At 40.8% G+C, this 16370-nt stretch overlaps 1 protein-coding gene across 3 annotated transcripts in view; it reads right to left on the reverse strand.

The window, feature by feature from the left end:
* ZNF521 (zinc finger protein 521) overlaps window positions 1-16370 on the reverse strand; it is a 577602-nt gene that overhangs the window by 70670 nt on the left and 490562 nt on the right. For all 3 annotated transcript variants that reach the window (XM_053714990.1, XM_053714988.1, XM_053714989.1), the window contains one exon: window positions 7858-7973. In XM_053714990.1, coding sequence (XP_053570965.1) covers window positions 7858-7973 — 116 coding nt within the window. The remainder of the gene's footprint in view (window positions 1-7857; window positions 7974-16370) is intronic.

Here is a 16370-nt window from a genome sequence, read left to right on the forward strand (position 1 = left end):
GACTAATGATTTGGCTGACAGAGGGAATAACTTTCTAAGGTTAGCAGCGATCGGAGCCCTTGTTGAAAGCTCACGCAGATTCCTTAGAGTAAGGCCGCACTAGGCCTGGAGCCTGCACCTAATATAGCATAGATCACCTGTGGCTCACAGCGCCAGAAGTTCCAGTGAGTGGCAGACAGAAGTTATAAGCCTTACCTGGGAGAGTACCCAGTGCTCTTGAGGGGGCCTACAATTAACTAAATAAAATAGTGATATATCCCCCACAGACTTTTCTATTATAACAGAAGCCCTCTAACACAATTTCAAAGTTACTGTCTGGTCCTACACCTGCCCTAGATATCAGAAAACATATAGCTTTATTAGACACATTGCAGCTTCTACCGCAGTATACAGAACCTACAATTGATAGCAGCTACAGGAGCTGCCACTGAGCTGAGGTGATGACCAGTAAAAGAAATTCTAAACCTGCTAAAAGTACCCAGTCTTCCATGATGGAGAACTATTTAATTGCTGCAGACCCGGCTACCTCAGCCACTAGGCCCGATTCACATACTATAGCGGCCACAGCACAAGTCCATTGCTCTGAGCCTGTTACTGGACAGCAAAATTTTGTAACAAAAGATGATATCAGACATCTCTCCTCAAAGGATGATATAAAGGAGGCTATGAAAGACTTTAAGTCCATGTTCGGTGAGCTGAAGAAAGAAATAGCAGCAGTTGATCACAGAGTCATTCAAATTGAAGAGAAACATGAAGCTCTCAACTCAGACCTCCAGCTCCAGGCCAGCTTTATTCAGGCTCAGGAAAGCACAGTACTCACGCTAATGGACCGTATAGAGGACTTGGAAAATAGAAGCCGCAGAAATAACTTGAGATTGAGGGGAGTCCCAGAAACGGTTGAACCCCCAACCATCCAGGCCTACATACAAGACTTTGTCAAACACCTTAGGAATACGGAGGCAGGCCCGGAAATTCCGGTAGAGAGGGCACACAGGGCCTTGCGCCCTAAACCACCAAACAGGGCCCCTCCCAGGGACATAATATTAAAATTACTATCTTTCAAGGACAAAGAGGACATTCTTCGGATGGCCAGAGCAAAGCAGCTAATAGAATTTAGGGGGTCTGAAATACAGGTATACTCCGATTTATGTCCAGCCACCCTACAGAAAAGAAGGGACCTCCGATTTATCACTTCCAAGCTGAAGGACAAAAATATCCCCTATAGATGGGGTTTCCCTACTTGTATCATTGTGTCAAGGAACAACACGACACATGTTTTCAGAAACATAGAGGATCTGCCTTCATTTAATCAAGCCTTAGGACTCCACATACAACCGCCACAGAGGAGGCCGGGGGCCCCAGCGGACCAAGCTGATGGGGCACATGAGGAGATCCAACATCTTCCTGGCTGAATCATGATCTCTTAATGTGAAATTCCTTACTTGGACTTGAAGTCAGGTTTGATCTCAAATTTCCACTATTGTGCCCCATTAGGGATAGATCTGGACATTGACAAGAGTCTGTACCTTTTAGGCTTGGACAATTACTTTGTTTCAGCATGTTTGTTTCACATAAGTTATTTTATAGTTAAAGGTTAATCTTATTGGGATTGTAGCACATGGCACTAACGAAGACTCATTTAAAAGTGAGGTGGGGGGATGTCATAGATACACCATAGACCAGGCTACATTTTACTGATAGGCGATAAGGGTGTATTGTCTGAGTCATTAGGGATTATAGCAGAGTGTACAAGCCCATATACAACTATAGGCCCCTGCCCCCCAAATATAGAAATATAGAAACATGAGATTATGTGATTGGGTCACAACAAAATGTGGAAGTTAAATTCCACAAGAGTCCAGGGTCCCTCACTATATTTTATTATGTGCTAGTTTTCTTTCTTTATTATTATTATAGCCTTGTTCAGAAAAATGGGTATAGCAGAACTGATTAAGGTATAACCTGCAGAATGTATTTGTTTAATGTTTAATGTTTAAAAGTCCATAGGTATAGTAAGAACACAGGGAACACTTTCCCTAATTGGTAAGTTTATTTACTTAGATTACACTCGAATCTTAGATCGAGTAAGAATTGTGCTTTACATTTTCAAAGATTGTAAATTGCTGTTTGTATAATTGCAATAGTTTGACTCCACTTAGCGACATTATATTGTACTTTCAGGCAATTCCCTTCTTCGACTCTTCTCTTTTCCTTTCTCACCCTCCTTTCTTTCTTCAGCCTCCTTAGCCTCTTTCTACTCCCTCTCCCCCTTTTTTTTTCATCTCCCTCTCACTCTTTTCCTATCCCCCATTTGTCTTCTCCCACCTCTCCCTCCTCCTCCCCTCCCTTTTTTTTTTTTTTTCCTCAGGTAACATGGCACGCCTACGGCCTGCGGCTGAGCACCAGCCCACTGAGTTGATTTCTGTCAACGTTAAAGGTATTAATAGCCCAGGTAAGCGCTCCATAGTGTTAAGGGACTTACATAGAATGGGGGGGGGATGTTATCTTCTTGCAGGAGACTCATTTTTCTGCCGCTCATGAGCCTAAATGGTTTAACCACCACTATCCCATAGCCTATTTTGCGTCAGGTCCTAAGAAGCAAAACGGGGTGGGTATCCTAATCAATTCAAAAACCCCCTTTCAGCTCCATGAGTCATATCATGACCCTGAGGGTAGGTACATCATCCTCACAGGGTTACTATGTGGCACACTTGTCACACTCGCCAATATTTACTGCCCCAATCAAGCTCAACACCTTTTTCTCCAGAAAATAACACATAAAGTATTGGAAGTGCAGCGTGGCATTTTGTTTATGGGAGGTGACCTAAACGCATCTTTAAACCCAGCATTAGACACCTCGAACGGACTCTCCAGTGTCCCCCACAGGAACCTTAAACGTGTGATCTCCTCATTGAGAGAATTAGCATTACATGACATTTGGCGTGTACACCACCCCACCACAAAGGATTTTACATTCTATTCCCATCCACACAGGAAGTATTCTAGAATAGACTACCTACTCACAGACTCAGCAGGCCTTACCATAACAACAAGCAGTAATATACACAGTATCACATGGTCCGATCATGCGCCAATCAGTTGTACCATCATGTGGCCGGATGTGCCAGTCACTCCCTACATTTGGAGATTGGATGACACATTATTGGATGATAAGGTCTTTAGGCTGGAGATCGAAAGGGCTTTAGCAGAATACTTCCGTATACACGCAGATACTGAGTCTCAGGACACAGCTATCTGGGAAGCCCATAAATGTACAATTAGAGGTCTCTTGATTAAGCAAAGGGTTAAGCTGACGAAGCAGAGAAAAACTCAGTATCAAGCCCTGTTGTCCAGGGTTGAAATCAATGAGCGTGAGCACAAGCTACACCCCGCAGATGAGAAACTTGGGAGAGAGTTGGATTGCGCTAGGTCAGCCTTACTTGAGTTCCTCCAGGAGGACTACCAAAAAAAGGCGCTGTTCTTAAAACAGCGTTACTTTGAACAAGGAGACAAAGCTGGGAGATTGCTGGCCAGAGCAATCTCACGCAACCGAACAAAACATTATGTCCACCGATTGGTGAACGGGGAGGGGAATCCTAAGGAGGATGGGAAATCAATAGCAGAATCTTTTAGTGAATACTATAGGTCTCTCTATAATATTCAACCACGGGCGGAGGAGGTTGAGATGATCCTTCCTCCATCCGAAAGGGCGCAGAGGATAAAACAATATATGCTGAACGCAGACCTACCTAAACTAACTGAACAGGACTCGGAGGCCCTTGAGTCCCCAATCACACTAGTAGAAATCAAACAGGCCATAAAGGACCTTACCGTAGGTAAAAGTCCGGGGCCGGACGGCTATGGAACCAAGTACTACAAACTCTTTGCCGATATTCTGGCCCCAGAGATGCAGAAACTGTTTAATACCTTGTCAGAGACCCCCCTGTTGCCCCACACCATGTTGGAGGCACACATAGTGGTGATCCCCAAGCCAGGGAAAGCAGAGGACAGACCGGAAAACTACCGTCCTATATCCCTCCTAAATTCAGACGTTAAGATTCTGGCCAGAATCATCGCCAACCGTCTAAACAAATTCCTCCCACAGCTAATCTCTACTGACCAGGTGGGATTTATTCCTGGACGGGAGGCTAGGGATAACACCCTAAGAGTTATACAGTTAATTTCGTATGCCCATAATAATAAGATCCCAATGGCGGTTGTATCAACCGACGCTGAAAAAGCGTTTGACCGGATTGACTGGTCATTCATGCAACAAACGTTGGATAAGTTTGGCTTTGGGCCCAAATTTATCAATAGAATTATGTCACTGTACTCTGCACCGAACGCGAAAGTTAGGGTGAACAGAACTCTGTCTAGCACCTTCCCGATTAAAAACGGGACAAGACAAGGCTGCCCCCTTTCCCCCCTCCTATTTGCCCTTACGATAGAAGTACTGGCCAGTAAAATCAGGGCACATCCACAAATCAAGGGATTGTCTATTGGAGGCTCAGAACACAAACTCGCGATGTACGCGGATGACATACTCCTGACGATCACTGATCCCGGCCGATCTCTCCCGATCGCCCTGGATGAACTCACAAAGTTCGGCAATGTGTCGAATTTTTTGCTTAACCCCTCCAAATCTGAGATCTTAAACATCTCTGTCCCTCATGAGGAGTTTGAGGCCCTGAGTCGGGATTGTCCGATAAAAATAGCACACCATACCTTAAAATACTTAGGTATCTCAATTACAGCGAATATAAAAGACATAACAGAGATCAATTATAAGCGTATCAGGGACGAGATCCTGCGGGATCTGGCAAATTGGAAGAATAAAACCATCTCTTGGTTGGGTCGGGTTGGGGTGGTTAAAATGAATGTTCTGCCCAGGGTTCTCTACATCCTCCAGACTATTCCTTTAACATCAGCCTCACATTATCTGCACCAAATACAGTCAGCCGTGGAGTCATACATATGGAATGGCTGCAGACCCAGGATAAGGAAAAAAACTATTTATATGCCTAGGGATAGAGGGGGCCTGGGTGTCCCTGATCTGCGGGTCTATCAAAGGGCTATATCTCTCCAAAGAATAGTGGAGTGGTGCCAAAACTCGCTGCAAAAGGCATGGATCCATCTGGATAATGCTATCTTACAGAGGGGTAATACAGGGTCCCTGGCGTGGATTTCCCCTAATAACAGACCAATCATTATCAAAAAATACCCACTACTGGACTGCGCGTTCTTGGGATGGGATAGATTAATTAATAAGGAATCTGGACTGTCTTCCTTTGACTCCCCCGTCATGCCGTTAAGAGAGAACCCTGATGTGGGAGTAGAGACAGGTCCATACTTCCCAGACAAGACATATAACCTAAGGGACGCAGCAATCCTCAATATCCTCCACCAGGATAAGATGAAAACTAGGCCAGAACTGATTGAATGGGATAACGCTCTATTCTCATCGTGGTTTAGGGAGGCTCAAGTTAGACACTACTTTAGTACACATAAGAACAGGTCTGCCCTGACCAGAGGTAGGACACCCTTTGAGATGCTTTGCACCATGTCACACACCCCAACACACCTGATTTCGCAGATTTACAAACTCTTGATCATAGGTAACAAGACTCCCCTCCCAACTTACACTCAGGCCTGGCAGGAAGATCTGAGACAAGAAATCACTGATAAAGAGTGGTTAAAGATATTCGAGAGGGCAAGGAGGGCATCTGTCTCAGCTAAAATACAAGAATCACATTATAAGTTACTAAGCAGATGGTACCTCACCCCCCAGAGACTCAAAAAAATATATCCACAGACCGGTGGGGGATGCTGGAGAGGATGTGGAGAGGAAGGCACCCTCATTCATATCTGGTGGTCGTGCCCATACATAAAAACTTACTGGGATACGACGCTGGGGGAAATGAGCAGAATACTTGGGGTTATTATCCCCCCAAGTCCTAATTATCTTATCTATCACCACCTGCCCAAGATCATAGGGGAGGATAAGTACTTGCTTCTCCTATTAATGATGAACGCGGCAAAGGGTCTCATCCCCTTATACTGGAAAAAACAAAACACTCCAAATATGTTGGAATGGAAGGCTAAGGTGGGAGAGCTATTGAGGTTAGAGAGGTATCATTATTTAAGAATCGGTAAGCTTAGCACTCACGAAATGATGTTGCTGACTTGGGAGGGTCGTGGACTGTAACTCAGTGGGCAACGGCTGTTTGTTGTATATTATGCCCCCCTTTTTTTTTTTTTTTTTTTTCCCCTCTCCCCTCCTTTTCCCCATCTCCTCTCCCTTCCTTAGTCACTAGACACTTTTTCACTTCCTCCCTATTCTCTTACTATTTTTCTAATCTGGTTGACTCTCTACTTCTGCATCTGCAGAAGAGCAAATATCAGGTATCAAGATACTCTCGGTAGTGTAATAAATAAATCCGAGAGCCTGTTAAATATTTTCTTTTCTATAATGCCTGATAGAGTATAGATCTTTCAAAGCTTATAGTTTTAATTTTAGGAAAAATGCCCATAGGTACAGTAAAAGATTCAATTTCAATCACTTAACGGTACGCTATCAAAGATATGATGTAAAAGAAAAGATAAGCTACAACCGATGTGCATAATTGTTATTGATGCTATGTTGTAATGGTTTTCATATGCATATATTCATTGTCAAATCTTTTACCAATAAAGCTTTATTTTGAAAAAAAAAAAAAAAAAAAAAAAAAAAACATATTTGGAATAACAGTGTCAATATACTATACTATATATTGCAATTTAAATCAAAATGTATTAAAACATTGCAAGGAGAAACTATTGTAGTATTTCTTTTTAAATAATAAAATGATACATATAAATGACCGTCCTTACTAATTATAAGTGATGATGAAGTACACAATACAGCTGCAGACCATCCTTACTAGCATCTCCATGACGGCTAAATCCGTATTTGTGACTTATATTTTAGTTACAAATTTAGTACATTTTTTTTATCTCAGCAGAGCTCTGCAGAAGTGCTTGTCATCATTATTTTAGTAACATTATTATTATTTTGATGTTAGATGCTTTATTTTTCTTTAAATGGTCATAAAAGTTAAAAAAGAAAATCCTTTTAATGTATAAGAGCACTTTATTACTGCACTATTATTTGCATATAACTATGTCTTTAAAACCCGCAAGCAGGAAATGTGCGCTGGTATTACAAATTAGGTGCAATGCGATCGCGAACTCGCGTTATACACATATTAACACATAATAAAACGCTGCCTATCGATGCGCTACTTATCTCCTTCTCTGAGCGAGGTTCTGATGCCATCTGTGATAGGAGCATATGGAAGCGCGTTGGTATTACAAAGTGGAGTGCTAATATTGCTTGCTCGCAAACAATATTTAGCTCTCCTTTTGTAATCTGGCCCTACGTATATAAGCATATACATATATATTTATAGTAATAACACAGTTCCCCATAGACTTTTTATTTTCTAAAACCCCACTCCCGCAAACTTTAACGAGCTTGCGGTAGCAATAACTAGCAACTTGTAATGGCTGGCTATTTATTGCGTGGCCGTAAACCGGTGAATTTGCCCATTTGCTGGCAAACAATAAATTAGCGTTCCCTTAATGTGGACTTTCATGTTGCTATAAAACTACAATAAGAGTTTAAAGTTCATTAAGCCAACTATACTATATGCACTCTGCAATTATCAAATAAACAGAAATAATATTTGTTTAAAAGGTCATTTTAATATATGTTCATTTTCATATGGACTTAAAGAAACATACGTTAAAACAGCACTTTAGTGCAAAGCTCCAATCTGTAAATGAGTAGAGATATTTATTTTTATGCATATAATATACCTGCAGCTCTGTTTGGAAAAAGAACTTCTGCGGACACTGTGTGCAGTCATATATCTTATCCTCTTGCCCATGGGCTGAGAAAATGTGCTGTTGCAGCTTGTTTGCTTGAACAAAAACTAGAAAGAAAAAGAAACAAGCGTTAAACAGATGTATCATATAAAAGGGGACGCACACAGAAATGGGTTGTGCCTATAAGGATACATTTACCATATACAGCACAATATGTGTAGAAAACCTGCATTACTTTTTTTTCTTCCCTCAACACTAAAAATTAAATACAGTACATATGCAGACAAATAATACATTTAAATGGATGTACCCATGCATGTGAACATAATTAAATAATATTAACATGATACCTTTAATGCACAACTCATTCAACCTCAAGATAATTAAACACTGTACATTTTTATACTTACACAACTTTAAAGGGACATGAAAGATTTTTCTTTCATGATTCAGATAAAGAATACCATTTAAAAAAAGTTTCCAATTGACTTACATTATCAAATTTCTTTGTTCTCTTTTTATTCTTTGTTGAAAGATATCTAGATAGGTAGTGTGCACATGTCTTGGGCACTACATGACATCTACTGCTCTTGCTAATGTATAACATTGTTTGAAAACACCTTCCATAGAGTGCTGCAGACACGTACACTCTCCTGAGCTTACTTTCCTGCTTGATAATAGAAGTAAATTAGAAAGTTGTTTAAAATTATCTGAATCATGAGAAAAGAACAATTTTGGGGTTTATCTCCCTTTAAAAAGGGACAGTACATACTAAATACTAGATACAAATCCCCAAATCCAGAATTCCAAAATCCAGAATTATTTTAAATCAAGCAATTTTCATTAATACCTTTTTTTAAAATTAAAACCAGAAGGTCACAATCTTCGCTGCCTGCTTCTTTGGTTCGGATTTTGTGTTGTAAAATGCTTTTTAAAAACATCAACCTTTACCTTTCTGATTACAGTAGTGTCACTGCATTACCTTTCTGATGGTACTATGTATTTTATTTATTTATAAAATATTTTACCAGGAAGGATACATTGAGATTTCTCTCGTTTTCAAGTATGTCCTGGGTCCACAAAAACATAATTTATGCTTACCTGAGAAATTCCTTTCTTCTGTAGTGTGATCAGTCCACGGGTCATCATTACTTCTGGGATATTACTCCTCCCCAACAGGAAGTGCAAGAGGATTCACCCAGCAGAGCTGCATATAGCTCCTCCCCTCTACGTCACTCCCAGTCATTCGACCAAGGACCAACGAGAAAGGAAAGCCAAGGGTGAAGTGGTGACTGGAGTATAAATTAAAAAATATTTACCTGCCTTAAAAACAGGGCGGGCCGTGGACTGATCACACTACAGAAGAAAGGAATTTATCAGGTAAGCATAAATTATGTTTTCTTCTGTTAAGTGTGATCAGTCCACGGGTCATCATTACTTCTGGGATACCAATACCAAAGCAAAAGTACACGGATGACGGGAGGGATAGGCAGGCTCTTTATACAGAAGGAACCACTGCCTGAAGAACCTTTCTCCCAAAAATAGCCTCCGATGAAGCAAAAGTGTCAAATTTGTAAAATTTGGAAAAAGTATGAAGCGAAGACCAAGTTGCAGCCTTGCAAATCTGTTCAACAGAGGCCTCATTCTTGAAGGCCCAAGTGGAAGCCACAGCTCTAGTAGAATGAGCTGTAATTCTTTCAGGAGGCTGCTGTCCAGCAGTCTCATAAGCTAAACGAATTATGCTACGAAGCCAAAAAGAAAGAGAGGTAGCGGAAGCTTTTTGACCTCTCCTCTGCCCAGAGTAAATGACAAACAGAGAAGACGTTTGTCGAAATTCCTTAGTTGCCTGTAAGTAAAATTTTAGAGCACGGACTACATCCAGGTTGTGCAGTAGACGTTCCTTCTTTGAAGAAGGATTTGGGCATAAAGAAGGAACAACAATCTCTTGATTGATATTCCTGTTAGTAACTACCTTAGGTAAGAACCCAGGTTTAGTACGCAGGACTACCTTATCCGAATGAAAAATCAAATAAGGAGAATCACAATGTAAGGCTGATAATTCAGAGACTCTTCGAGCCGAGGAAATAGCCATTAAAAATAGAACTTTCCAAGATAACAACTTTATATCAATGGAATGAAGGGGTTCAAACGGAACGCCCTGTAAAACATTAAGAACAAGGTTTAAACTCCATGGTGGAGCAACAGTTTTAAACACAGGCTTAATCCTGGTCAAAGCCTGACAAAAAGCCTGGACGTCAGGAACTTCTGACAGACGTTTGTGTAACAGAATGGACAGAGCTGAGATCTGTCCCTTTAATGAACTAGCAGATAAACCCTTTTCTAAACCTTCTTGTAGAAAAGACAATATCCTAGGAATCCTAACCTTACTCCAAGAGTAACCTTTGGATTCACACCAATATAGGTATTTACGCCATATCTTATGGTAAATCTTTCTGGTAACAGGTTTCCTAGCCTGTATTAAAGTATCAATAACTGACTCAGAAAACCCACGTCTTGATAAAATCAAGCGTTCAATTTCCAAGCAGTCAGCTTCAGAGAAGTTAGATTTTGATGTTTGAAGGGACCCTGTATCAGAAGGTCCTGCTTCAGAGGTAGAGACCAAGGTGGACAGGATGACATGTCCACCAGGTCTGCATACCAAGTCCTGCGTGGCCACGCAGGTGCTATTAGAATCACTGATGCTCTCTCTTGTTTGATTCTGGCAATCAATCGAGGAAGCAACGGGAAGGGTGGAAACACGTAAGCCATCCTGAAGTCCCAAGGTGCTGTCAGAGCATCTATCAGGACTGCTCCTGGATCCCTGGATCTGGACCCGTAACGAGGAAGCTTGGCGTTCTGTCGAGACGCCATGAGATCTATCTCTGGTTTGCCCCAACGTCGCAGTATTTGGGCAAAGACCTCCGGATGAAGTTCCCACTCCCCCGGATGAAAAGTCTGACGACTTAAGAAATCCGCCTCCCAGTTCTCCACTCCCGGGATGTGGATTGCTGACAGGTGGCAAGAGTGAGACTCTGCCCAGAGAATTATCTTTGATACTTCCATCATAGCTAGGGAGCTTCTTGTCCCTCCCTGATGGTTGATGTAAGCAACAGTCGTGATGTTGTCCGACTGAAACCTGATGAACCCCCGAGTTGTCAACTGGGGCCAAGCCAGGAGGGCATTGAGAACTGCTCTCAATTCCAGAATGTTTATTGGCAGGAGACTCTCCTCCTGACTCCATTGTCCCTGAGCCTTCAGAGAATTCCAGACGGCACCCCAACCTAGAAGGCTGGCGTCTGTTGTTACAATTGTCCAGTCTGGTCTGCTGAACGGCATCCCCCTGGACAGATGTGGCCGAGAAAGCCACCATAGAAGAGAATTTCTGGTCTCTTGATCCAGATTCAGAGAAGGGGATAAGTCTGAGTAATCCCCATTCCACTGACTTAGCATGCACAGTTGCAGTGGTCTGAGGTGTAAGCGTGAAAAGGGTACTATGTCCATTGCCGCTACCATTAAGCCGATTACCTCCATGCATTGAGCCACTGACGGGTGTTGAATGGAATGTAGGGTGCGGCAAGCACTTTGAAGTCTTGTTAGCCTGTCCTCTGTCAGGTAAATCTTCATTTCTACAGAATCTATAAGAGTCCCCAGGAAGGGAACTCTTGTGAGTGGAACGAGTGAACTCTTCTTTTCGTTCACCTTCCATCCATGTGACCTTAGAAATGCCAGCACTAACTCTGTATGAGACTTGGCAGTTTGAAAGCTTGAAGCTTGTATCAGAATGTCGTCTAGGTATGGAGCTACCGAGATTCCCCGCGGTCTTAGTACCGCCAGAAGAGCACCCAGAACCTTTGTGAAGATTCTTGGAGCTGTAGCCAATCCGAATGGAAGAGCCACAAACTGGTAATGCCTGTCTAGGAAGGCAAACCTTAGGTACCGATAATGATCTTTGTGAATCGGTATGTGAAGGTAAGCATCTTTTAAATCTACAGTGGTCATGTACTGACCCTCTTGGATCATAGGTAAAATTGTCCGAATAGTCTCCATCTTGAACGATGGAACTCTTAGGAATTTGTTTAGGATCTTTAAGTCCAGGATTGGTCTGAAAGTTCCCTCTTTTTTGGGAACCACAAACAGATTTGAGTAAAACCCCTGTCCCTGTTCCGATCGTGGAACTGGATGGATTACTCCCATTAACAAGAGCTCTTGTACGCAGCGTAGAAACGCCTCTTTCTTTGTCTGGATTGTTGACAATCTTGACAGATGAAATCTCTCTCTTGGAGGAGAGTATTTGAAGTCCAGAAGGTATCCCTGAGATATTATCTCTAGCGCCCAGGGATCCTGGACATCTCTTGCCCAAGCCTGGGCGAAGAGATAAAGTCTGCCCCCCACTAGATCCGATCCCGGATCGGGGGCCCTCAATTCATGCTGTTTTAGGGGCAGCAGCAGGTTTCCTGGCCTGCTTGCCCTTGTTCCAGGACTGGTTAGGTTTCCAGCCTTGTCTGTAGCGAGCAACAGCTCCTTCCTGTTTTGGTGCAGAGGAAGTTGATGCTGCTCCTGCTTTGAAATTACGAAAGGAACGAAAATTAGACTGTCTAGCCTTAACTTTGGCTTTGTCCTGAGGCAGGGCATGGCCTTTACCTCCTGTAATGTCAGCGATAATCTCTTTCAACCCGGGCCCGAATAAGGTCTGCCCTTTGAAAGGTATATTAAGCAATTTAGACTTAGAAGTAACATCAGCTGACCAGGATTTTAGCCACAGCGCCCTGCGTGCCTGAATGGCGAATCCTGAATTCTTCGCCGTAAGTTTAGTAAGATGTACTACGGCCTCCGAAATGAATGAATTAGCTAGTTTAAGGACTCTAAGCCTGTCCGTAATGTCGTCCAGAGTAGCTGAACCAATGTTCTCTTCCAGAGACTCAATCCAGAATCCCGCTGCAGCCGTGATCGGCGCAATGCATGCAAGGGGTTGCAATATAAAACCTTGTTGAACAAACATTTTCTTAAGGTAACCCTCTAACTTTTTATCCATTGGATCTGAAAAAGCACAGCTATCCTCCACCGGGATAGTGGTACGCTTAGCTAAGGTAGAAACTGCTCCCTCCACCTTAGGGACCGTTTGCCATAAGTCCCTTGTGGTGGCGTCTATTGGAAACATTTTTCTAAATATCGGAGGGGGTGAGAACGGCACACCGGGTCTATCCCACTCCTTAGTAACAATTTCAGTAAGTCTCTTAGGTATAGGAAAAACCTCAGTACTCGTCGGTACCGCAAAATATTTATCCAACCTACACATTTTCTCTGGTATTGCAACTGTGTTACAATCATTCAGAGCCGCTAACACCTCCCCTAGTAATACACGGAGGTTTTCCAGTTTAAATTTAAAATTTGAAATATCTGAATCCAGTCTGTTTGGATCAGAACCGTCACCCACAGAATGAAGTTCTCCGTCCTCATGTTCTGCCACCTGTGATGCAGTGTCTGACATGGCCCTAATATTATCAGCGCACTCTGTTCTCACCCCAGAGTGATCACGCTTACCTCTTAGTTCTGGTAATTTAGCCAAAACCTCAGTCATAACAGTAGCCATATCCTGTAATGTGATTTGTAATGGCCGCCCAGATGTACCCGGCGCTACAATATCACGCACCTCCCTCTGAGCGGGAGATGTAGGTACTGACACGTGAGGCGAGTTAGTCGGCATAACTCTCCCCTCGTTGTTTGGTGAAATTTGTTCAATTTGTACAGATTGACTTTTATTTAAAGTAGCATCAATACAGTTAGTACATAAATTTCTATTGGGCTCCACTTTGGCATTGCAACAAATGACACAGGTATCATCCTCTGAATCAGACATGTTTAACACACTAGCAAATAAACTTGCAACTTGGAAATACAATTGAATTAGAATAATATTAAAACGTACTGTGCCTTTAAGAAGCACAGAAGATCTATGACAGTTGAAAATTAATAAATTGAAACAGTTATAGCCTCAATCCATGTAAACAACACAACTTTAGCAAAGGTTTAATCCCATTAGCAAAGATAACAAATTCTGAAAGCAGGAAACAAATTACAGAATAAACGTTTTTTATCTCAGTCAAACTACAATTCTCACAGCTCTGCTGAGAGAAATTACCTCCCTCAAAATAAGTTTTGAAGACTCCTGAGCTCTGTAGAGATGAACCGGATCATGCAGGGAATACAATGAGTTGCTGACTGAAATATTTGATGCGTAGTAAAAGCGCCAAAAAACGGCCCCTCCCCCTCACACACAGCAGTGAGGGAGAACAGAAACTGTCAGAAAACAGATTAAGCAACTGCCAAGTGGAAAAATAGTGCCCAAACATTTATTCACTCAGTACCTCAGTAAATGAAAACGATTTTACATTCCAGCAAAAACGTTAAACATAATCTCTAGTTATTAAACAGCTTTATGTATTTCTTACAGTGTAATTCTAGTGAAGTACCATTCCCCAGAATACTGAAGTGTAAAGTATACATACATGACATTATATCGGTATGGCAGGATTTTCTCATCAATTCCATTGTCAGAAAATAAAAGCTGCTACATACCTCTATGCAGATTCATCTGCCCGCTGTCCCCTGATCTGAAGTTTACCTCTCCTCAGATGGCCGAGAAACAGCAATATGATCTTAACTACTCCGGCTAAAATCATAGCAAAACTCTGGTAGATTCTTCTTCAAACTCTGCCAGAGAGGTAATAACACACTCCGGTGCTATTTTAAAATAACAAACTTTTGATTGAAGATATAAAACTAAGTATAATCACCATAGTCCTCTCACACATCCTATCTAGTCGTTGGGTGCAAGAGAATGACTGGGAGTGACGTAGAGGGGAGGAGCTATATGCAGCTCTGCTGGGTGAATCCTCTTGCACTTCCTGTTGGGGAGGAGTAATATCCCAGAAGTAATGATGACCCGTGGACTGATCACACTTAACAGAAGAAACATTGCATTGATATAATAAGGTACAATAATACAAAAACAATATTAATGCATAACATATGCATAATTTAACATAGAACAGGTAGGAAATATAAAATCAACCATGACAGGTGCATTCTGTTTTGAGATATGCAGAGAGGGATCTCTTAAAGGATTTAAGACTTGGGGAAGGTTTTAAAGTGTGCGGGAGGTAATTCCATAATTGCATACATAAATGTATACAAAAGTATTAAAATGATATAAAACTACCTTTAGGTTACATGTATAAACTGTATTATAACATGTAAATATGACCTAAATAACATAAGATATTATTTAAACTTGTTCCAATCCCCTCTCCAAGAAGTACTATTTTACAGATGCAAATATACAAATATTCCGAAATCCAAACTATTCGGAAAGCTGAATAGTTTCCTGTCCAAAGCAGTTTGGATAAAGGCTTTCTACATGTATAATGATGTATTCAATTATATTGGTTTAAATATTAAATAAAAGAGTATAAGGTCTAGATGTATGTAAAGTCATAGCCACCATGTTGAAACCTAAGTTTCCCATATGTAATCTCTTCTGCTGAGGACAATTGAGGACACGTATTAAAATAATCATTAGGTTATGCAAGAAGTGACTATGTGGCCTATGGAAATGTTAAAATATTTTATCAGCTCGTTTTTAGGAGGACAGGTTTTTAAAATATAAAATGACTATATTGCAACATGGTGTCGCCAATTACTTATAGAAGCTTAGGGGAATTGGAAAACCCACAATTTTCTAATTTAAATTACAGAAAAGGGGGATCGGAATATTATACGGAAAAGCTTGTTTTACTAAATGCAAACGTTTTAAATTAAAATATCAGTGTTTAATGGTCCTTTAAAAAAATAAGTATATTTAAACATATTTTGCATCCAGAGAACCTTTTTAAAGGCTAACAATAATTTAAACATTTAAAAAAAAATTGTTACCTAATCTCTAAGAATTAACGAAAATAATACTCATCATCTACGTTAACTAAAATGCATAGACAGTTTCATGATCGATTAAATACGGTGAATTAAGTTTATTAAAATAATGAGCATGTGAACAAAAACAGTTTTAGCAAATTCTATAAATTAGAAAAAAAAATCACCCAGATGGTGGAAATATTTTAATTTGGAATTTCCTAGCTTTTGAAAGTTCCTTGAGAATAAACTCAAGCTTTTATAAAAGTTGTGAGAGAAAAATTGTAGAGGGCAATAATGTTAAACAAAGTGCAAGTTTTCAAAGTCATACCAATCTATTAGAAAAAGTTTTACTTTTTTTATTGCCATTTGTTTAACGTTATACTGCTTCACTAGTTATACACTTCCTTTCCAATCCATTAGAAAAATAATCTTGTGTAATTTGTTTTATTTGCTTACTCATTTATTTTTCAAAACTACATTACTTAAACACCAAAAATCATTATTTGATTACACCTTCTATGTCTATGGCAATTCAATAAGGTTAGGTCACAAATATCTGAATTAGTTAAAGGAACAGTAAACACTTCCAGATT

The sequence above is a fragment of the Bombina bombina genome, chromosome 5 (assembly GCF_027579735.1).
Source record: "Bombina bombina isolate aBomBom1 chromosome 5, aBomBom1.pri, whole genome shotgun sequence".
Classification (NCBI taxonomy): Eukaryota; Metazoa; Chordata; class Amphibia; order Anura; family Bombinatoridae; genus Bombina; species Bombina bombina.